The following is a 23,873-nucleotide window of genomic DNA, read 5'->3' as shown; positions in this document are numbered from 1 at the left end:
CCGTCCGTTCGGCGCTAGGATCATCGGTGATTTGGATCACGACGAGTACGACTCCATCAACCCCGTTCTCTTGAACGCTTCCGCGCGCGATCTACAAGGGTATGTAGATACACTCCCCTCTCTCTCGTTGCTAGATGACTCCATAGATTGATCTTGGTGATACGTACAAAATTTTAAATTTCTGCTACGATCCCCAACAGTGGCATCATAAGCTAGGTCTATGTGTAGTTTCTATGCACGAGTAGAACACAAACTTGTTGTGGGCGTAGATGTTGTCAATTTTCTTGCCACTACTAGTCTTATCTTGTTTCGGCGGCATCGTGGGATGAAGCGGCCCGGACCGACCTTACACGTACGCTTACGTGAGACAGGTTCCACCGACTGACATGCACTAGTTGCATAAGGTGGCTAGCGGGTGTCTGTCTCTCCCACTTTAGTCGGATCGGATTCGATGAAAAGGGTCCTTATGAAAGGTAAATATAAATTGGCATATCACGTTGTGGTTTTACGTAGGTAAGAAACGTTCTTGCTAGAAACCTATAGCAGCCACGTAAAAACATGCAACAACAATTAGAGGACGTCTAACTTGTTTTTGCAGCATATGCCGTGTGATGTGATATGGCCAAAAGGATGTGATGAATGATATATGTGATGTATGAGATTGATCACGTTCTTGTAATAGGAATCACGACTTGCATGTCGATGAGTATGACAACCGGCAGGAGCCATAGGAGTTGTCTTTATTTTTTGTATGACCTGCGTGTCATTGAATAACGCCATGTAAATTACTTTACTTTATTGCTAAACACGTTAGCCATAGAAGTAGAAGTAATCGTTGGCGTGACAACTTCATGAAGACACGATGATGGAGATCATGATGATGGAGATCATGGTGTCATGCCGATGACGAAGATGATCATGGCGCCCCGAAGATGGAGATCAAAAGGAGCAAAATGATATTGGCCATATCATGTCACTATTTGATTGCATGTGATGTTTATCATGTTTTACATCTTATTTGCTTAGAACGACGGTAGCTTAAATAAGATGATCCCTCGCAATAACTTCAAGAAAGTGTTCCCCCTAACTGTGCACCGTTGCGAAGGTTCATTGTTTCAAAGCACCACGTGATGATCGGGTGTGATAGATTCTAACGTTCGCATACAGCGGGTATTGACGAGCCTAGCATGTACAGACATGGCCTCGGAACACGGAAGACCGAAAGGTCGAGCATGAGTCGTATAGAAGATACGATCAACATGAAGATGTTCACCGATGTTGACTAGTCCGTCTCACGTGATGATCGGACACGGCCTAGTTGACTCGGATCATGTTTCACTTAGATGACTAGAGGGATGTCTATCTGAGTGGGAGTTTACTGAATAATTTGATTAGATGAACTTAATTATCATGAACTTAGTCTAAAATCTTTACAATATGTCTTGTAGATCAAATGGCCCACGCTAATGTTGCCCTCAACTTCAACGCGTTCCTAGAGAAAACCAAGCTGAAAGATGATGGCAGCAACTATACGGACTGGGTCCAGAACCTGTGGATCATCCTCATAGCTTCCAAGAAAGATTATGTCCTAGAAGCACCGCTAGGTGACGCACCCATCCCAGAGAACCAAGACGTTATGAACGCTTGGCAGCAGCGTGCTGATGATTACTCCCTCGTTCAGTGCGGCATGCTTTACAGCTTAGAACCGGGGCTCCAAAAGCGTTTTGAGCAACACGGAGCATATGAGATGTTCGAAGAGCTGAAAATGGTTTTCCAAGCTCATGCCCGGGTCGAGAGATATGAAGTCTCCGACAAGTTCTTCAGTTGTAAGATGAAGGAAAATAGTTCTGTCAGTGAGCACATACTCAAAATGTCTGGGTTACACAACCGCTTGACTCGGCTGGGAGTTAATCTCCCGGATGACGCGGTCATTGACAGAATCCTTCAGTCGCTTCCACCAAGCTACAAGAGCTTTGTGATGAACTTCAATATGCAGGGGATGGAAAAGACCATTCCTGAGGTATATTCAATGCTGAAATCAGCGGAGGTGGAGATCAAAAAGGAACATCAAGTGTTGATGGTGAATAAAACCACTAAGTTCAAGAAAGGCAAGGGTAAGAAGAACTTCAAGAAGGACGGCAAGGGAGTTGCCGCGCCTCGTAAGCCAGTTGCCGGGAAGAAGCGAAAGAATGGACCCAAGCCTGAGACTGAGTGCTTTTATTGCAAGGGAAGTGGTCACTGGAAGCGGAACTGCCCCAAGTACTTAGCGGACAAGAAGGCCGGCAACACCAAAGGTATATGTGATATACATGTTATTGATGTGTACCTTACCAGCACTCGTAGTAGCTCCTGGGTATTTGATACCGGTGCGGTTGCTCATATTTGTAACTCAAAGCAGGAGCTGCGGAATAAACGGAGACTGGCAAAGGACGAGGTGACGATGCGCGTCGGGAATGGTTCCAAGGTCGATGTGATCGCCGTCGGCATGCTACCTCTACATTTACCTACGGGATTAGTTTTAAACCTCAATAATTGTTATTTAGTGCCAGCTTTGAGCATGAACATTGTATCAGGATCTCGTTTAATTCGGGATGGCTACTCATTTAAATCCGAGAATAATGGTTGTTCTATTTATATGAGAGATATGTTTTATGGTCATGCCCCGCTGGTTAATGGTTTATTCTTAATGAATCTCGAACGTAGTGTTACACATATTCATAGTGTGAGTACCAAAAGATGTAAGGTTGATAATGATAGTCCCACATACTTGTGGCACTGCCGTCTTGGTCACATTGGTGTCAAGCGCATGAAGAAGCTCCATGTTGATGGACTTTTAGAGTCTCTTGATTACGAATCATTTGACACGTGCGAACCATGCCTCATGGGTAAGATGACCAAGACTCCGTTCTCCGGAACAATGGAGCGAGCAACCAACTTATTGGAAATCATACATACTGATGTGTGCGGTCCAATGAGTGTTGAGGCTCGCGGTGGCTATCGTTATGTTCTCACTCTCACTGATGACTTGAGTAGATATGGGTATGTCTACCTAATGAAACACAAGTCTGAGACCTTTGAAAAGTTCAAGGAATTTCAGAGTGAGGTTGAGAATCAACGTGACAGGAAAATAAAATTCTTACGATCAGATCGTGGAGGGGAATATTTGAGTCACGAATTTGTCACACAATTAAGGAAATATGGAATAGTTTCACAACTCACGCCGCCTGGAACACCTCAGCGAAATGGTGTGTCCGAACGTCGTAATCGCACTCTATTGGATATGGTGCGATCTATGATGTCTCTTACCGATCTACCGCTCTCATTTTGGGGCTATGCTTTAGAGACTGCCGCATTCACTTTAAATAGGGCTCCATCGAAATCCGTTGAGATGACACCGTATGAATTATGGTTTGGGAAGAAACCTAAGCTGTCGTTTCTAAAAGTTTGGGGATGCGATGCTTATGTCAAGAAAGTTCAACCTAAAAAGCTCGAACCCAAGTCAGAAAAATGCGTCTTCATAGGATACCCTAAGGAAAACATTGGGTATACCTTCTACCTCAGATCCGAAGGCAAGATCTTTGTTGCCAAGAACGGGTCCTTTCTGGAGAAAGAGTTTCTCTCGAAAGAAGTAAGTGGGAGGAAAGTGGAACTTGATGAAGTACTACCTCTTGAACCGGAAAGTAGCGCAGCTCAGGAAGATGTTCATGTGGTGCCTGCACTGACTAGAGAGGAAGCTAATGATGATGATCAAGGTACTTCGGATCAAGTTACTACTGAACTTCGTAGGTCCACAAGGACACGTTCCGCACCAGAGTGGTATGGCAACCCTGTCCTGGATGAAAACGAAGTATGGACTTTGACTGACTTGCCCGATGATCGGCGAGCCATAGAAAATAAATGGATCTTTAAGAAGAAGACAGACGCGGATGGTAATGTGACCATCTATAAGGCTCGACTTGTCGCTAAGGGTTATCGACAAGTTCAAGGGGTTGACTACGATGAGACTTTCTCACCCGTAGCGAAGCTGAAGTCCGTCCAAATCATGTTAGCAATTGCCGCATTCTATGATTATGAGATATGGCAAATGGACGTCAAAACAGAATTCCTTAACGGCTTTCTTAAGGAAGAATTGTATATGATGCAGCCAGAAGGTTTTGTCGATCCTAAGAATGCTAACAAGGTATGCAAGCTCCAGCGCTCCATATATGGGCTGGTGCAAGCATCTCGGAGTTGGAACATTCGATTTGATGAGATGATCAAAGCGTTTGGGTTTACACAGACTTATGGAGAAGCCTGTGTTTACAAGAAAGTGAGTGGGAGCTCTCTAGCATTTCTCATATTATATGTGGATGACATACTGTTGATGGGAAATGATATAGATTCTTGGGAAGCATAAAGGCCTACTTGAACAAGTGTTTTTCAATGAAGGACCTTGGAGAAGCTGCTTATATATTAGGCATCAAGATCTATAGAGATAGATCAAGACGCCTCATTGGTCTTTCACAAAGTACGTACCTTGACAAGATATTGAAGAAGTTCAATATGGATCAGTCCAAGAAGGGGTTCTTGCCTGTATTGCAAGGTGTGAAATTGAGCACGGCTCAATGCCCGACCACGGCAGAAGATAGAGAAAAGATGAGTGTCGTCCCCTATGCCTCGGCCATAGGGTCTATTATGTATGCCATGTTGTGTACCAGACCTGATGTAAACCTTGCCGTAAGTTTGGTAGGAAGGTACCAAAGTAATCCCGGCATGGAACACTGGACAACGGTCAAGAATATCCTGAAGTACCTGAAGAGGACTAAGGATATGTTTCTCGTTTATGGAGGTGACGAAGAGCTCGTCGTAAAGGGTTACGTCGATGCTAGTTTCGACACAGATCTGGATGACTCTAAGTCACAAACCGGATACGTGTATATTTTGAATGGTGGGGCAGTAAGCTGATGCAGTTGCAAGCAAAGCGTTGTGACGGGATCTACATGTGAAGCGAAATACATGGCGGCCTCAGAGGCAGCACAAGAAGCAACCTGGGTGAAGGAGTTCATTACCGACCTAGCAGTTATTCCCAATGCGTCGGGCCCGATGACTCTCTTCTGTGACAACACTGGAGCTATTGCCCTTGCCAAGGAGCCCAGGTTTCACAAGAAGACCAGGCATATCAAGCGTCGCTTCAACTCCATTCGTGAAAATGTTCAAAATGGAGACATAGATATTTGTAAAGTACATACGGACCTGAATGTAGCAGATCCGTTGACTAAACCTCTCCCTAGAGCAAAACATGATCAACACCAGAACTCTATGGGTGTTCGATTCATCACAATGTAACTAGATTATTGACTCTAGTGCAAGTGGGAGACTGTTGGAAATATGCCCTAGAGGCAATAATAAAATGGTTATTATTATATTTCCTTGTTCATGATAATTGTCTATTGTTCATGCTATAATTGTGTTATCCGGAAATCGTAATACATGTGTGAATACATAGACCACAACATGTCCCTAGTGAGCCTCTAGTTGACTAGCTCGTTGATCAACAGATAGTCATGGTTTCCTGACTATGGACATTGGATGTCATTGATAACGGGATCACATCATTAGGAGAATGATGTGATGGACAAGACCCAATCCTAAGCATAGCACAAGATCGTGTAGTTCGTTTGCTAGAGCTTTTCCAAATGTCAAGTATCATTTCCTTAGACTATGAGATTGTGCAACCCCCGGATACCATAGGAGTGCTTTGGGTGTGCCAAACGTCACAACGTAACTGGGTGGCTATAAAGGTGCACTACGGGTATCTCTGAATGTGTCTATTGGGTTGTCATGAATCGAGACTGGGATTTGTCACTCCGTATGACGGAGAGGTATCTCCGGGCCCACTCGGTAATGCATCATCATAATGAGCTCAATGTGACCAAGTGTTTGGTCACGGGATCATGCATTACGGTACGAGTAAAGTGACTTGCCGGTAACGAGATGGAACAAGGTATTGGGATACCGACGATCGAGTCTCGGGCAAGTAACGTACGGATTGACAAAGGGAATTGTATACGGGATTGATTGAATCCTCAACATCGTGGTTCATCCGATGAGATCATCGTGAAACATGTGGGAGCCAACATGGGTATCCAGATCCCGCTGTTGGTTATTGACCGGAGAGTCGTCTCGGTCATGTCTGCATGTCTCCCGAACCCGTAGGGTCTACACACTTAAGGTTCGGTGACGCTAGGGTTGTAGAGATATTAGTATGCGGAAATCTGAAAGTTGTTCGGAGTCCCGGATGAGATCCCGGACGTCACGAGGAGTTCCGGAATGGTCCGGAGGTAAAGATTTATATATGGGAAGTCCTATTTTGGCCACCGGAAAATGTTCGGGATTTTTCGGTATTGTACCGGAAAGGTTCTAGAAGGTTCCGAAGTGGGGCCCACCTGCATGGGGGGACCCACATGAACGTGGGTAGTGCGGGCAAGGCCCCACACCCCTGGTCAAGGCGCACCAAGATCCCACCTTAGAAGGAATAAGATCATATCCCGAAGGGATAAGATCAAGATCCCTAAAAAGGGGGATAACAATCGGTGGGGAAGGGAAATGATGGGATTTCTTTCCCCCACCTTTGCCAACGCCCCAATGGACTTGGAGGGCAAGAAACCAGCCCCCTCCACCCCTATATATAGTGGGGAGGCGCATGGGAGCAGCACCCCAAGCCCTGGCGCCTCCCTCCCTCCCGTGACACCTCTTCCTCCCCGCTTGCGCTTGGCGAAGCCCTGCCGGGATCCCGCTACTTCCACCACCACGCCGTCGTGCTGCTGGATCTCCATCAACTTCTCCTCCCCCCTTGCTGGATCAAGAAGGAGGAGACGCCCCCGCTCTGTACGTGTGTTGAACGCGGAGGTGCCGTCCGTTCGGCGCTAGGATCATCGGTGATTTGGATCACGACGAGTACGACTCCATCAACCCCGTTCTCTTGAACGATTTCGCACGCGATCTACAAGGGTATGTAGATGCACTCCCCTCTCTCTCGTTGCTAGATGACTCCATAGATTGATCTTGGTGATACGTAGAAAATTTTAAATTTCTGCTACGATCCCCAACACCTCCCCGTCCCGCTCCACCGCCGACGACGACCCCCCGCACCCTCCCCCGCACCCTCCCCGGCCCGCTCCACCGTCACAAAAAATTATTATAGTTTTTATAAAAAATTATTACTGTTTTTATAAAAAATTATTACTGTTTCATATTCATATTCATATTCATTTTTTTAAATGATTAGATGCAACAAAAAATAATAATAATAAATTTACTTATGGCGCACCTCTGGCTGGTGCGCCATTGCTATATAAAAAAAGATTACTAATGGCGCACCTCTGGCCGGTGCGCCATTGCTATATAAAAAAAAGATTACTAATGGCGCACCAACCGTGGGTGCGCCATTGCTATCTAAAAAAACATTCTAATGGCGCACCGCTTCGGGGTGCGCCATTAGTAAGTTTCCCCCCTAGCTAATTCCTCCCTCTCCCTCGCCAAATCCCCTTCGTCCCTCTCCCTCGCCAGTAACTCCCCGACCCCCGCCGGACTCCACCCCCGCCGCCCCCGCGCCCCCCACCACTGCAGCTCCCCCGCGCCGCCGCCCCCACGCCCCCGCGCCCCCACCACTGCAGCTCCCCCGCGTCGCCGCCCCCGCGCCGACCCGCGAAGCACGTGGCCGCCGGCCTCCCCACGACCAACCGAGGCGCCCAAGAGGACCGCCGTCGTCTTCCTCTTCGACTACGAGGACCCGGACGAGCTCGGACGCCCTCGAGCCATCCCTTCGACGCCGCCGCCGCCGCTTACCCCGACCCCAACCCCGACCCCGACCCCTCCGGCGACCGGCCGCGCCCGCCCAGGTCCCTCTCCTCCTTCCTCCTTCCTCCTTCTTGTCCAGCGCCCGCCGCCCAGCAGCATCTCCAGCAGCACCACCCCGCAGTTGTCCATCTTCCCCTTCTCTTCTTCCCTTTCTAGTTTTCTTCTTCGTCTCCCGCATCTCATGCGTGCGTGTGTGCAGTTTGTCAGGAACAAGATCGCCAACGTCGAGGGTCTCCGGGAACTGACGAAGCTTCGCGTACTCAACCTCTGCTTCGACCCCCTCCGGCCTCCAGTGCTCCAGGTCTCACCCCTCCACCCAAATTCACTTCTCTTTGTTTATCAAAATCCCTGCTCATTTTCCCTTGCACGAATCATATGCCGATGATACCACTGTTAGCCCCATCTGATCCACCATTGCATTGGGAGCCTGCAAAAGAAACACACAGATTCAGATAGAAACCAACCTTCTGAACTGAAACTGAAGAAAGCAATGGCATCCTTTCCACAAGCTGCATTCTCTTCTTTGATACACACTTGGGTACTGTGATAAGTGTCAACACACAACAAACACGAAAAAGGAAGAAAATGAAAACAGTTACTCTCACGCTCCTACTTCTACCCCACCTTGAAATCACATTTTGCTTTGTCAGAATACTTGAGTCTGGATGGATGTTGTGGTGTAACTAGGGAGGGGGAGGTGGCATGGACTTGGGACTATCTTGTTCTAAGCACTGCTATTTAAGAAGGTTTTAAGCATAAAAACTTTAGCTTTAAGAATGGTTGTGTTCTACTGGTGGTGTGGGGGGTTTAGTTTTGTAAAGTGACCAAGCTTCCCCCTCAAGCACCAAAGATTCTTGGCAATGGGGGCAAGAGCTCCTTTCCCTTTTTTTGCAGAAGTGACTTTAGTCATGTTAGTACTCCTACTACTATTAGCACATTGTTTGGTTTTGATGCCCATTTTCTTTTTCCCTTGTCACTGTATCAGTTTCAGAACCAGACAGTAAGTTTTGGCACAGAGGAAACAAACAAGAGGTCAGCAAACAAGGACCAATACACAATCTGCAGGTTCTCACCTAATAAAGTAACCCTGCTCAGTAGACAGGCTTTTGCCAGTTCCCCATCCTGCTTTTCCTAGCCTATTGTACATGTCCACTTTTTGTTACATTGCGTTATCTTTCTGTAGAGTAGTAATGCTCCACTTCCACATATTTTTAGTTAGTTATCTTCCAGTAGTATTTCAAATTGAAGCCCTGAGCAGCAACACCTCTTGTGTTGTTCACTATCACATAGTTGCAAAACTCCAGTTGCTTTGGTGAAGTTCTTCTGGCCACTGGCAGTTTTTATGCTGCATGACACTCCTAGTTCATGGGGTGGATGGTCCATGGATCATAGCTCAGAAGATGGATATATGGCTATTTAATTTGTAGTCTCTTATCTACCCTGCCAGTTAATAAACAAGTACTCTGTTTTCAGATAGCTTGATAGTTAATCAACAAGTACTCTGTTTTCAGATAGCTTGATCATTGCAATTTGTTGCTGTCAGCATGAGTTTATGTTGTTATAAGTTTATGATCGTACAACTGCAATTTCATTTATGTTGTTATAAGTTTGTTGCTGTCAGCATGAGTTAACTTGCTGTCATTTATCGAAATTCAGAATGTGCTGGACTATATGTTCATTGGTACTACTTGTGATGCTGCTACTGTACTACTTGGGAATTTTGTCAACTTGTGATGCTGCTGCTGTACCCCCGAGAGGCCCTTGAGTTTGCTGGAATGTCGATTAACTTCCGTTCCGGCAAATTCGGGTACTCCATATGTCCTATTTTCAGCAAAGGTCATGCTGAAATTTTCCATGAATTTTAGCATGACTTTGCTAAAAATAGGACATATGGGGTACTTGTGACTAATGCATGGGCCGGGGTCTTAGTACTTAATTAAGTAGGATCAACTGCCTCTTGTGTTATACATATAGAAGTGTGATATCTACTCATAGTTATTACTAATGTCAGTTGCTCGTCATCGATAAACCCTAATCTGGTAGGATGACCTACTAAAAAAGCCCATACCACATATTCTATTTGGATGGCCCTGCTAACCCTTTACCATAAATACTTGAGATGGATGTAGCAGGCTTAAAGAAAGAAATGTTTTTAGGCCAACTCCACTGGGCCTGGCTGAAAATGCACAAGTGTGCATGACTAACAATATTCTATTGTAAAGCTAAACAGGAAAGAGGAACCACTCATCCTAACCATTTGCTCTCAAAATTACCACTTCACTTCTTACTACTGAAAATCTTAGACCATCTCCATTCACCAATTGCTCAAACCAGTTCGAAGGGCGTGTTTTCACCACACTGTGGATTATCTTATTGGACCCAATAGAGATGATGTAGTTTTGAATTATGAACATAGGAAATGTCGTCATCGGACGACGAAAGTCTCCCGGGGGAGTGCAACTGGTGCCACGACGGTCGAGGTCTGTGCGACAGGCCTCACCTGGACGATGATCGGCGCTTCAGCATTAAGCTCGAGGAGACCTTCGAAGTTGAAACGGTACGCAACAACGACAAGTGTTTTTTTCATAATTAAGCATGACTTCAACTATTTCAACGTGTAATTTCATCTTTTACAATTCAAGTATAGTTTATCCCATGCCATGCAAGACGCTATGTCTTGGAGAGGATGGATTTTGAAGATCATGAAAATTTTGAAACGAAGAAAATTCACCTAAGGACACATCATGATGTGGATTTTGAAGTAAATATGTATAATGCTGAGAGCGTAACCCATTTTGGTTGCAAAAATTGGGAAGCATTTTGCAAGATGTACGGTTTTGATGAGGGTATGCTTGTCACCATGGATCTTGGTGATCCTGACATCGACCAAGACAATATGGACATTTGGGTCCTTGTTGATACGCCTCCAGTTCTACCGCTATGTGAGTTTCTCAAACATAGTTAATTATTAACTAATTTATATTGTTTGTTTCAAAATAGTTGACAACTTATTTCCATTGACAGCTTATTTTGATTGTTCAAAAAATGTGCGGAACATGGTAGACAAAACCCACTACACCGATGGCTCCGAGTTAACTTATCAGGAGAAAAATCATCTGGTCGGATTTTGTACTGATCTTGAGAATTACAATATCTACAATCAAACTCCTCAACATTATGGTCAATACGTGCCACTAGTGCACGTGTTAAACTACGGTAACTACCATGGAGATACCCTGGTAAGATTTTTTACTATTACGACATCCGTGCATCTTTTGCATACTTCTAAAACTAGTACATCATTGCTAACTATGAAGTTATTACTATGTTTTTCAATAGAGAATCCCAGAGGATTGTGTGCCTCATTTGATGTATCAGAATGGCAGCCTTCGTGTTTTGAACTTATATCCAGGTCATCCTACGAATCTCAACTGTCCATACCGGATTTCTAGAAGAAGTGGAGACATGCTAATCAGAGAATGAAAAAAATGTATGGACAGTCGTAAGGAGGTTCTTGGAAGCAAAAGGAAGCGCCGCGCAAGAATTGGAGACAGGATGATCTCCATTCTCCATAATGGAGAGTCAGGGTCTATATTGTTTTATGTTATTTTACCTTAAATAGGGTATTTAGGTCCTGCCTAATACTGATGATCATGTGCTAAGAACAATTAAGTAGGGTTGGTTCGATGACTATCAGGATGATGATCGTATGACTTGTTATTAATAACGAGTAGAAGTTGTATGATGATGATTAGTAGGACTTGTTAGGATTAGTATTACTTTCGACAAACTCGCTACTCGCGGTCTCGAGACTTGTAATGTTCTATCTTTGTTCGGTCTTTTGAATTCGGAGACTAATATGATGAATTGTATTCGGAGACTAATCTTCTATTGTATTCGATGAATCTGCTGTTGCTGTGTGGTGCTGTTTATATTCTGTCCAATAATATATTTTGTAATCTGTGCAAATATCAGGAAAAAAAATCCCTAATATACATACTAATGGCGCATCACACCAACGTGCGCCATTAGTATGCCAAAGGATATTAATGGCGCATCACCCCGCAGTGCGCCATTAGTATGGGAAAGCACATGGGTAAATATGGCCCCCTGGGAGGCATACTAATGGCGCACCGTGGCCTATACTAAAGGCGCACTGCCTGGTGCGCCATTAGTATACCAGATACTAATGGCGCACCAGTGGTGCGCCGTTAGTAAAAAATACTAGTGGCGTGGTACTAGTGGCGCACCAGTAGTGCGCCATTAGTAGGCAAAATTGGTGCGCCAATAGTAGGCCTTTTCCTAGTAGTGCTAGTCCGACGAGATGGCGGAGCAGCAGGCCATCCTGGAGTCCATCCAGGATGAGGCCTATGTGGAGGCCAACCGGGCGTTCCTCCGACGGGAGCAGGCGGTGTCCGACGCGCTCTTCGCTGAACTCGACGCGGAGATAGAGGCGGAGGAGGCCGGTGCGGAGCAGCCGGAGCTGCAGTTGCAGCCCATGCTGTCGAAGCCGGGAATGGAGATCGTCGTGATCTCCGACAAGGATTAGCTAGGATCGACGTAGTACGTAGGTTCTACTTCCTTTTGCATGTCTTTGTATGAATTTAAGAATCTAGTATGAGATATCCGAATGCACCAAATGAAATTTGAGGCGTGCCCAGTCACTACCTACGGACGCGCCCGAGCGTGTCCGCAGGGCGTTTGAGTGGCCATATATTTATCATATGTGGTTGTAGATGCTCTAACCTACCAATAAAAAGTAACAACAATAGAGGCGGGAAGATTAATCGTTGTTTCAAATCCTTTACAAAAATAAGAGCACTTGTTTTTTGAAAAGGGGATAACCCCTCCTCTGTATCAAGCGATGCACACAACCATTTATATTATATTAAAAAAATAAGTCCACGTGCTATTGCAATCATGAAATAAATTCGACTATGGATTATGATGCCAATAATATGCCATCCATGCGACTGGTCCTGTTACATGACATGAAACTACACATAAGAGAGATTGTACCTCCACTAAGCTAAAGCGTGGCGATAAAAGAAGAGAGAGTTAAAAGGGGAAATATATTAAAAACACGAGCACCATTTCAAAATTAGTTGTGGATTGTATTTCTTGACCATCTGGTCAAATCAGAGGAACATAAACTTGCGAACCAACCTGTCGTTGGATGGTTAGAGGGACTGTGGTATCCCCAGCCCACCAGGGTTCAAATCTTGGTGCTCGCATTTATTTCAGGATTTCCGGCGGTGCACATTGAGTGGGAGGAGACGTTCCTGTCGACGACGAGGTGCCTACGGTGACTTCGTAAAGTTCAAGATGATATGTCGGCTCAGTTTTTCGGAGGTGCTCATAGGGGTAGGCTGTGCGTGTGTGCGTTCATAGGGGTGAGTGTATGCGTGTGTATATGAGCGCTTACGTCTGTACTGTGTTCAATAAAAAAGGAACATAAACTTGTCTTGTACTAATTAATGAGCATGTCCCAAATCTAAGGGAAAAACTATAGGGTCAAAGGGTTTGGAACATAGAGGCTCATCCCAACTATTCTATTTATCCTACATGCAGCTTATCATCTCAGCAATACTGCTATATCAACAGTTGCCCGTGCATGATGCCATGATGCCAGCCTATGCCTTTCGCGGGGGCGGGGGGGGGGGGGGGGGGGGGGGTATGGCAAGTAGAAATAATGAATGAGTCGTTTAGAACAAGATGACAAATAAACAAATAAACCAGGGATAGAACTTTCCCAGAACAGAAGATATACTATCAAAGGAACTTTCCCAGAATTCAAATGAGCCATTTCGTTTCCAGCAGTGAACAGTTCCAGATGTTTGTTACCGTAGGAAAAGGAGGCCAAAGTTTGAATAGAGAACAATGACCGGCAACTAACAAGGTGGGTCAATGAGGTAACAGCACTGATGGGCCAAATTTACATCCATCTGTGATGAGCTCGACCTCCCAATGGTTGAGGAGGACAACATCACTTGTTGGCCAAGTTTTAACTGGTACTCCCTTCGTCCGAAAATACTTGTCATCAAAATGGACAAAAAGGATGTATCTAGAACTAATATACATCTAGATACATCCCTTTTATTTCTTTTGATAACAAGTATTTTCGGAGGGAGGTAATATGTGTTAATAGTCTTGCACGGACCGTAGTCTTATCACTAACGCGCCCGCGCTGGCCTGTCGGTGGTGACATTCATCGGTGATGCCTGGCCAATGGCCTGTTAGTGTGAGGGGCCAGTGTTATACGGGTTTTTAGTAGTGTCATGTCTAAAAAGTAAACATCGGGAGTCTATAAAATGTTATATAGGACTCCCGTGTCGCTTCCCCGCGGGTGACTTAGGAGAGTTCACCTCGCCATTGACTAGGGCCCTCCCCTCCTCCCCTCGACGTGGCAGACAAGCGCCGCCAGGCAAAGCCCACGTGGTGGTGGCGGCAGTGCGGCCATTCTTCCTCCCTGGCAGGCATGGTGCGGTGCAGGGCTCGCTCTCCTTATCTACGGTTTGGGGCGGTGCTCCTTTCCCGACTTTGGCTTTCTTCCCCATACGTCATGGTAGTCCTACTGGCGCGGTATTGGCCCCGTGGCATGGCAGCTCCCGATGTGCTCTAAGGCGTGTGGTGGTGCATGGTGGCGGCAGATCTGGGGTTTCCTGCCTAGATCCGTTCAGTGGTGGTTGGTGACATCATGGGGTCAACCGGTGGCTCTCGATGGTGGTGGTAGTGCGTCTGGTTGTGTGGCCTTTGGCAGTGTCGGGTGGTGCAGGCGCTCGGGGACTGGTCGTTCTCGAACATCTATGGACGCATGGGACTTGGGATTTGGGAAAGGCAACGACTTTCGATGGCGGGTAGTGGTGGTCGAGATCGCGTGGGGAACTAGAGACATCTGTGGTTGGCGTTGATGCAAATCCATGGCGGTTGGAATTACCGGATGCCATTGGGGGCTCTGGATTTGGAGACACCAGATCTGATGGGGCATCGATGCCCTTCTTTCCAGCGGCACGGGCCGATAGGCGGCTGGTGGCGCGGTTGGTCGTCGGTGTAGCAGCTACACTCCTCCCCATGGCTGGCCTCTTCCATCTGGCTTGGCCATCCCAGTCTAAGTTGAGATGGAGACTATCTGGGTGGGGGAGGCGTGTGCTTCTCCTCTGGCTCGTGGCTTCTTGGCATTTTGTCATCGATGAGTAGTTGGAGGGTTTTCTGGGTATGCCGGATGGCAGCCCTAGGAGGTGGACTGTGCGGTTGGCATTGTGATTGTGGTGGCTCCTCTCCTTGGCTTTGTGGATAGCAAGGCACGAGGTGGCAACGGATTGCAGGGCCAGGGGATCATTCACTTGACTCTTACTGATGATAAGTTTTTTACTCCGCAAGAAATAGAACAAAAAACTGCCGAATGGAACAAACATTCGCAAACCATTTCTCGAAGTACGCGTCCCGATAGTCCTTGGGATTCTTGATTGGAGCTGAGCTAACCATAGCCCAAAGTCGTATCTATTTGGTCAATGAAACCCAAAAGGACTAGCAGAGTGCTTTCGTCATTGGTGCTCTATCCGATCCCAATGCACTTCACCGCTTCACTTAAAATTTCCTCTACCCATACCGTACTCCAGCTTGGTAGTTTTCATGGCATGTCCAGGGTTGAGCCCTGGGATTTGACATCAAACTTGGAAAGGCCACCAAAAGACGCATTACGCCCAAAATATTGTTTGAAAGCTACCGCTTAGTTGACCTACCTATTGTCAAGGACGAATTCCTCCATTAAGCAGATGTATTTTGTTATTCCATTCAATCACCCTCTTATGTTTGCATACATTAAGCAAATTTGTAATTTCAGCTTTGAAGGAAGATAGATGGAATATGACACCATGCCTTGCCTTGGGACTTGCTCTAAAGACGAGAAGAACTCGAAGGCGCTTTGGGCTGTCAGGGCACCATGTAAAATGCAGACTGTAATACGGGCGTCTATTATGCGCGTGATTGCTTACCTGCAGGTTTCCAGCTCTGCCGCGTCTGACCGCTGTAATTCGTGCAACGGAGAAGAGCGAGCTGAGCGCATCGGCCCAAGCTGTCATGAACCCACATGTATTCATGGTTTCCGACCATGCCAGAAGAATTTGTAGCTTCAACGCAAAGAAACACAATGGTGAACAGATACATCTAGATACTTGTCGCTCAGACAGACCAACTTGAGTTTAGACTGTTGACCTTATCCAGGAGTATGTCACAATGCTCACCAACTTGACCTGGCAGGGAAAAACATGCGACAGACATGAGAAGTTGAGTAAACAAACAGTCTGAACCAGAAGAACTTGTAAGTTGAACACAAGAGTCGGTGAACCTCCGGCTTTTTGAACGGGCATAAAATTCAGTGAACAAACAGTTTGAACCCAAATATTAATAACCATTCTAAAGAACCATGCCGATGCATTGTCAAAGGCCACAGAACACAGAGACCAGAACTGAACGACCATTATAAATTCAGTCAAGTTTATGGTTGAGTTCATACTGTTTTGGACGTGGCTACAAAACAAACATAGAACCAGAACTAGCCATATCCCCAGGATGGCGCCCACGATCGACACCACCAGCACATGCACGTGGCTGCGACACCTGACATCCACCCCAATAGATTTCCAGGGTCAGATGGTAACGACCGTGCACCACAATTTGGTCAGAGGAGGAAAAAATGGTACCCTAGCATCTTACTGTTTTGATGTTTATCTCAGTAAATTTGGTCGCGTTCACTGTGAATTTGTGACTGAATGGATGTTTCACGAGCTCATTTGTGCCTCACAACCAAACACGCTTCTGCGCACATTTTTTTTCGATAAATTTGATTAAAGTCAAAAAACGTTTGAATTGGGACAAACAAGCAGTGTGTTTTAAACCTGATCGGAGGAGGGAGTAGTGGAAAATGGTACGCATGAATTCTGCCGTACAAACTGAAAAACCAGGACAAGATGTTTCATGCCTTGGAGATATCGAAAGATATTCTTGAGTACCAACCAACTGTGTTTGGTGGATCCAATGGCATTATGGAACGTTGAGTCCCAATATCTCATTTCCATCATCTCTCGGTCTAATAGATCTTTCTCTACGTCTAAAGAATGAACTACCATGAGAGTTATGGATAGATAAGATTTGTCCACAATGAAATTCTCCAATATATTTTGGATATAGACAACATAGTATACCATAATGTATGAATGAAGGTGCTCAAGTTGTAGTAACGAGCGGTATTTTGGTTTACCCAAATCCTTCATTTTGAAGTCCGTCACTTAGATGATTACATGTGTCGTCATTGCAGACACACAACACATGGATAATCATCATTGTAGGAGTAATCCTTGTGTACAAGGATCTCACTACGTCGGTTGTACCATATGTACCGACAACAATAAGCCGTATGGTGGCTTAGGGGGAGCCGTATTTTCTCCTTATTTTTCTCACTGGGTTTGAAGGAGTTTTAGCAACATATGGAACACCTATCTCCTCGTATTTTTCCCACAGGGTTTTTGGAGGAGCTTCTCAAGATGATGATACTTACACTAACAAGCATGGATTAGGGGGAGTGTTAGGATTTAATTAATCCTATTAATCCCTGCTTTTCTAACCGAGGCAGTTGCCTCACATCCCTTCGGTCGCACCCCTTCAGGGGCTATATATATGTGTGTAATCCCATCATCAATAAGAACAAGAGTTTACTTTTACATCTTGGTGTTTGTCTCTCGTTCCTTTCTCGATCTCAATCCTAAACACTCTTTTTCCTTTGGGCCAAAGCATGCGCCATGGTCAACCTTGGAACGCTGCATTAGCACAGTAAAACAACCTCGAAAACAGGCTGAGCGGAACCCATGGGCGGGCGAATGGTGCTCAACATGGCACGCTCGCAGTGTCAGGCAGAGGATTACATGTCCAGGTGATAACCATGATTGGTGACAACCCAACCGGCGGGAGAAGATAACAATCATGCCATTCGAAACAAGCAAGCCGAGGAGAAGACGCAAAACAAACCAAACCAGCTCAAAAGCGACCACGCTTTCCTTTAATACAATCCTTCCCCAGGTGAGGTCAGGTGGTAGGCCGCCCTAATCAGTGCCCGGGAGCTTTTGCTTCCAACTATAATACTCAGAGGAACAATCTGAATAATACTTAGGCTGAAACCTGAACAGTAACAGTACTCGAAAGCACCCACGCGACGCCATGGTCGCTTTCGGATGAAGCGAGCGGAGAGCGAGAGTAGCAGCTCCCCCGACCGCCTGCAGGCAAAACCTTTGTGTGGTGTCACCCATGCCGTGAACACTCACGCACTCCATCGGGTCAGTTTGTTTGCTGCCAAGTCACACCATGCACATGAGCAAACCATCACCAGCAGCCCACACGATTAATACGGCGCAACCCGCAGCAACCACGCACACGAGCATTGAAAGCTATCGCTCGCTGGCTAACCAGCACCGGCATCTCCGTCCGTCCCCAAGCCGGCGGCATGGGCAGCCATGCCATGCCATGCCAGCCTCCATGTGCCGCCACGCCATGGCACGCAGATGCAGAAGCAGTGCAGCCTCTGGCTCTGAACGCTGCTCGATCGGCTTCGAGGAAACAGTGCTCCTCTTCTTCCACTGCTCGGCCAACAAGCCACATGGAAGGAGGCTAGAGAGGTGTTCACCTCTGCTCTGGATACTGGTGCTAGCAACTTCAGGTCCAAGCTAGCAGTGCAGCTGCGGCAGCCAGCGTGCCTGGCAGCCGGGAGGTGATTCCGGCTCGACCACCGGACCAAGACCAAGGTCTGGTACTCTGGTCACAACTCGAGATGCCCCCTACCCTGCATCTGCATCTGCTGCCGATGATAGACAGCCGGAGCCAGGTTAGCAAAAGCGGCAACAGCAGATAATATATAGACCCAGACCCAGGGGCACATTAGATTACACTGCACTTTGGTCAAAAAGCCACCTCGCTCGCTCGCTAGCAAAACATCTTTGGCCAAAAGGGGGCATGAGCATGTATCAGCAGCATGAGCATGATGATGATGGTGGTGGACTGATGCTGCCTCCAATGGTACCTCGAAAGAATGAACGAAAGATCCTCTTTGCTATGCAGCTTCTTCCCGCGTTTTTCCGGTCTCCCTCCCCACACTTCCACCGGAGCAGTGGAGGACAGGATGAATAGATAGGAGGAATAGGATATGCAGCAGCAGTCCCAGTAATTCAGATATGCAGATGCACTTTGCCCAGCCCTGCCCAGCACAGGGAGGCAGCAGCTAGTGCTTTGAGAACCATGCTGCCTCCCAGTCCCAGTGGACATACATACATATACATGGATGATGAAGCAAGTGATAAAACATGGTAGAATTCGTTTCAGAGAGACAAAGACTGTCTTGCACAGCTCAGGTGTCTTAATAATACAGCATCATCAGGAAGATCAGGCCTGGCCCAGAGACAAGACATGTTGTGTTACCTGCAGAAGCAGCTGCCTGATTATTAAAGCACACAGCCTGACACAAGTTAACACGCACGGTCATGGGCCGACATTTCGTCAAATCTCAGCTTCTCCATTCATTTTTGATCAGCAAAACAGTAAAACAAACAGCGTGCTCTGCTCACTTCATATGCTCTCCACCAAGTTTCAGCATAATCACTGCCCAAAGCTAGCACTAAACTCACAAAAACGACTGAAACAACATCTCATAACATGAGAGAGCCAAAAGCAACAGCCTGAATAATCATGGTTATCATGAACCAAAAACGATGAAACAGCAATTCATAATCTGAGAGACTCAGAAACCACAGCCGACATAGATAATCATATGGTTATCTCCCGTGCTGCTACACCAACACAACAACCGGCATTTACGGCTGCTCATATACATACATAAATGCAGCAGCCTAGCTCCCCGTGAAGAACACAGGAAGCCACTCACTGTGCCTCATCAGACGAGAGCTTCCATTCTGCAGAGCTACTAGTTGGTATGCACATTAACAAATACAGTACCAGCCTCATTGAGATATTTGCATCCTCAATTCATATCTTGCTTCGAAAAGAACACAAAAGATCACATGGCCAATTTAGCCACATTGCACTGCTGACAATGACATTGGCAATAACAAAACAAGTACTGGGAGCTTCACTGGGATATTTGCATCCCCATTCATAACTTCGAAACAACACAAAAGATCACATGGCCAATTCAGCCACATTGACATTGGCAATAACATAATCACCTCAAGAGGATTAAACAAAACAAAGCAGCAGTGGCAACTCAAGAGACAATGCAGTTAATTAAATAACTCTCCAACATGCTAATATAATATCCATTATGTCCACAAAGGATTGTATGTACATCTAAGCACACCAAGCAGCAGCACACACTCCTAGTTGCATATCACAGAACGAACGAACCCCAAACCAAAAACTTCTAAACAAAAAGGCAAAAATTATAGGTGAATTACTAGACACAATAACGAATTCCAACTAGACATATTTAACCCATATTGACTTGGACGATCCAACGAGCGAACGAACGAAAATTGGCTGGCAGACAGACTCTGTTAACCCATACTGAATTTAGGTAGGCGGCTTGAGCTGGCTGGCGATCGATCACGAGACGGTCGGCTTCACCGCCACCGGCTTCGACGGCTCCGTGCCAAGCACTGCCGAGGAAGCCGACATGCCGCCGCCGTTGACGGCCGAAGGGTACTGTGGGAGCAGGCCGGTGTAGTAGACGGCGCGGCCGTTGCTGTCGTACGCCACCTGCGGGAAGCCCTGAGCGCTCGACACGGCGGGGGCGGTGCCGTTCCCGTTGGCATTGCCGTTGTTGTGCGGGACGGCGTAGTAGGAGGTGCCGCCGGGGTTGGCGCTGGTGTAGTAACCGTGGGGCGGCGCCGGGATGAAGAAGAAAGGGCCAGGGTCAGCGCCAGAGCCAGGGGCAACAGATCCATACCTGCCCGGCACCGGCAGGAAGGCCGCCGCAGGGGGAGCCGATGAAGGGGGCGGGACTGGGGGCTTCTCCGGGAACTTGGTGACATAGTACTCTGCAGCGGCGGTCGGGGTGGCGGTGGCTGGAGGGTAGGCGCGGGTGAGGGAGTCGTCGCTGCCGTTCCTGGACAAGGGCGCTGGGACAGGGGCAGCCGGGGGGACGACCGGAGCAGGAGCAGGGGCGGCCTGGGGAGCCGGAGCAGGAGCAGGAGCTGGTGGTGGCTGCTGCTGCTGCTGGGTGGCGTTGTCGGCGAGCTGGAGCTTGTCGAGGTCCGGGATCTGGCGAGGGAACTCGGCGGGCGAGACGGCGGGAGACACCATGGCGTTGTTGTTGTTGTCGGCGGCGGGGTTGGGGTGTCGGTCTTCATTTTTGGGCGGGATCTCGACGGGGACGTTCTCCCTCATCTTGGGCGGCTCGCCGGCCGGGTCCTTGACCTTGACCGCCGGCGGCGGCATGAAGCCGTAGTCGAAGCCGAAGAGGTAGTCGGGGCCGGTCTTGGACGCCACCACCACCGACTGGGGCACGGCCATGGGCGCCGCGGGAGGGGGCGACTGGACGGGCGCCGCCTCCTGCTTCATCACCACCTGCGGCTGCTGCATCTGCTGGCTCTGCATCTGCGGCGGCGGGGGCAGGGCCTGCGGCAGCGGAGGCGGGCTGGCGGACTTGAGGTCGAGGTACCACTCGCGCTGCAGCTCCTGCTGCTGCTGCTGCTTGGGCGGGGATGCCGGGCGCGGGGGCGGGGCGACGGGGAAGAGGAAGACGCGGAGCCTGGGCGTGGACCCGCCGCCCCGCGACGAGCCCCCGCCGCCAGATCCCGGCGCGGCGGGGGCGCGGAAGAGGTGGAGGCGGTCGTACTCGATGACAAGGTGGTCGAGGTCCTCGTCGTTGGTGACGGAGACGAGCGCGTCGAGGTCCTCGCCGGGGAGCTGGTACTTGACGCAGAGGTCGCCGCGGGCGGCGGCGAGGGAGGCGAGGCGCGCGTAGAAGTCGGGGTAGCGGAGCGGGCGGTCGATGGAGAGGATCTTGGTGTCGCCGTTGACGTAGGAGAGCTGGTTGTCGTGCGGCCGCGGCTGGATGCGGCCCCCGTAGCTCACCATCAGCCGCACCTTGGCCGGCACCGCCGGGACCGGGGGCGGCGCCGACACCGCCGGGGCCGCCGCCGGCTGCGAAGCGATGGTCTCCGGGGAGGCGTTGGTGGTGGGGTCGGGGTGGTGGTGGTGGTGCGCGTCGTCGGCGGCGGAGTGGGGGGAGGAGTCGCCGGAGTCGGCCATGGCGGCGCGGCGCGGCTGGGATCCTAGGGTTGGTGGCGGCGATGGGGATGGATGGGGGGATGGGGCGCGTGGAGGGCGGGGGGAGGCGTTATAAGGGATGCGGGTGGGATTAGCGGTGCGGTGCGATTAGGGGGGCTGGGATTCTGGAAGCGGGCCCGCTTTTGGGGGGGCACCCGTGTTGACTGGCGGGGGAGTTGGGCTGTGGGCCCGGCTGCGTTGCGTCGGGAGATGCGTGGCGACAGTTGGGATGGGGGTGGCGCTCGCTCGGCTGTGCGCTGCGCTGCGGCGCGGCCGCGAATGCGTGTGCTGGTGCCGTGGGGCCCGCGCTGCCACTTTTCGCTGCTTTTCGGTTTCTACGTTTTCTTTTCTTTTTGTGTCGTCCTTTTTTTCCTCCGATGGATCGGAAATGCTGGGTGTACCCTGGACGTGTGGGGTGGGGCGGGGCGGCGCGATGCGATGCGATGCGTTTAGGGTGGGGATGGTTTTCTTCTCCTGGTGGAGGTGGTACAAATGGTTGTTTTGCTACGAGCGACTGGTATCTTTCTTTCTTTTTTTGCGAAAAGAAGCGACTAGTATCTGATTTTAGTTCTAGGTCAGCACGCTATGTATTGATCGGGAGATCTATATACTGCCGTTCTCTAACATACTCCTATATGATCTCCACTGATACTACTTGCGTTGCCGCGCTCTTTTATCGACCACTTATGCCCGATGGCATGTATAACGAACGGCTGTCCCGGAGTCAAATGTGCCTCTCGAGTCGTCGATGTTTTTCCCTATAAGGGTCACCTAATACATAGATACTTATTCCAAAGATGTTTCGCCGACTCAAACATCGACGGACGTCCATGGATTATGTTATGGTGACCTCCAACAACCACGGCGGCAAATCAGGCGTCGGTGATAAAAAAGGCCAAAAGCCTTCGTCGGTCACGGGTGTGGGCATAGGACGCATTTATTTGTAAAGATTTTGCAGATGGTACGCGGACAATTTTGGGTAGGAGGGCGACACCAATTGTGGCCAAAAACCTCCAACTGCCCTCCCTACCGCAACCCCCTCCCCCCAGCCATATTTACGAGCATCTATCGTCGAGTAAAAGCGATGACGACGGATGCCCTCGTGCGACAAAATGCATGACTACATAGGTATGAGATGCATTGTGCCCCCTAAAGAAAGCGCTTGTTGTACCGACGGCTAAACGACCGGGGAAGGATAGTGGTCGCTGGTAGAAAAAAAGACGACCGAAGAAGAATATGAGAGGGTTGGCCCATGAAAAAATTGGATGACATATAGATTATCAAGTAAGAAGTGAAGATGATCATTGCGTTCGTGGCATTTTCTTAAGAGGAAAATGCATGATCTACATAAGTATGAGGCGCTACGCCCCACATGGAGAAGGATATGAGAGCTGTCGCCGGTGAAAAAATTGGACGGCATGTAGAATTTTGATGATGGGTGATATCATGGGTAAAAAATTGGAATGAAATAGTCGTATTTTGGTGAAGAATGGTGATCATGGGACAGAAAACAGGATATTACTGAGTGAAATGTGCCTCTCGAGCCCTCGACGTTTTTCCCTATAAACGTCGTCGAATATTTAGATACTTATTCACAAGGTGTTCCGTTGATGCCCAAATCTGCGATGGTTGGTTTCCTAACTATGATCTTAGGAAGTCTTCATCAGGGAAATACGTTTCGCACCCTTGCGCTCAAACTTTCTGGTTCTTGCAGCATTCTCCACGCTTGTCCTCCAACGAAGCACTGTTCACCCTAGGATCAC

The 23,873-nt window shown here is 48.3% G+C and overlaps 1 protein-coding gene across 1 annotated transcript; it reads right to left on the bottom strand.

The window, feature by feature from the left end:
* Positions 1 to 20,120: 20,120 nt before the first annotated feature.
* LOC109768973 (uncharacterized) lies at positions 20,121 to 22,163 on the bottom strand. Its single transcript, XM_020327712.4, has one exon. The coding sequence runs from the start codon at positions 22,090 to 22,092 to the stop codon at positions 20,443 to 20,445; it is 1,650 nt and encodes a 549-aa protein (XP_020183301.1). The 5' UTR covers positions 22,093 to 22,163; the 3' UTR covers positions 20,121 to 20,442.
* Between the last annotated feature and the right edge of the window lie 1,710 nt (positions 22,164 to 23,873).

Source organism: Aegilops tauschii, chromosome 6 (assembly GCF_002575655.3).
Source record: "Aegilops tauschii subsp. strangulata cultivar AL8/78 chromosome 6, Aet v6.0, whole genome shotgun sequence".
Classification (NCBI taxonomy): domain Eukaryota; kingdom Viridiplantae; phylum Streptophyta; class Magnoliopsida; order Poales; family Poaceae; genus Aegilops; species Aegilops tauschii.
Note: the sequence above shows the minus strand (reverse complement) of the source record. Positions and strands in the feature narration are given on the sequence as shown.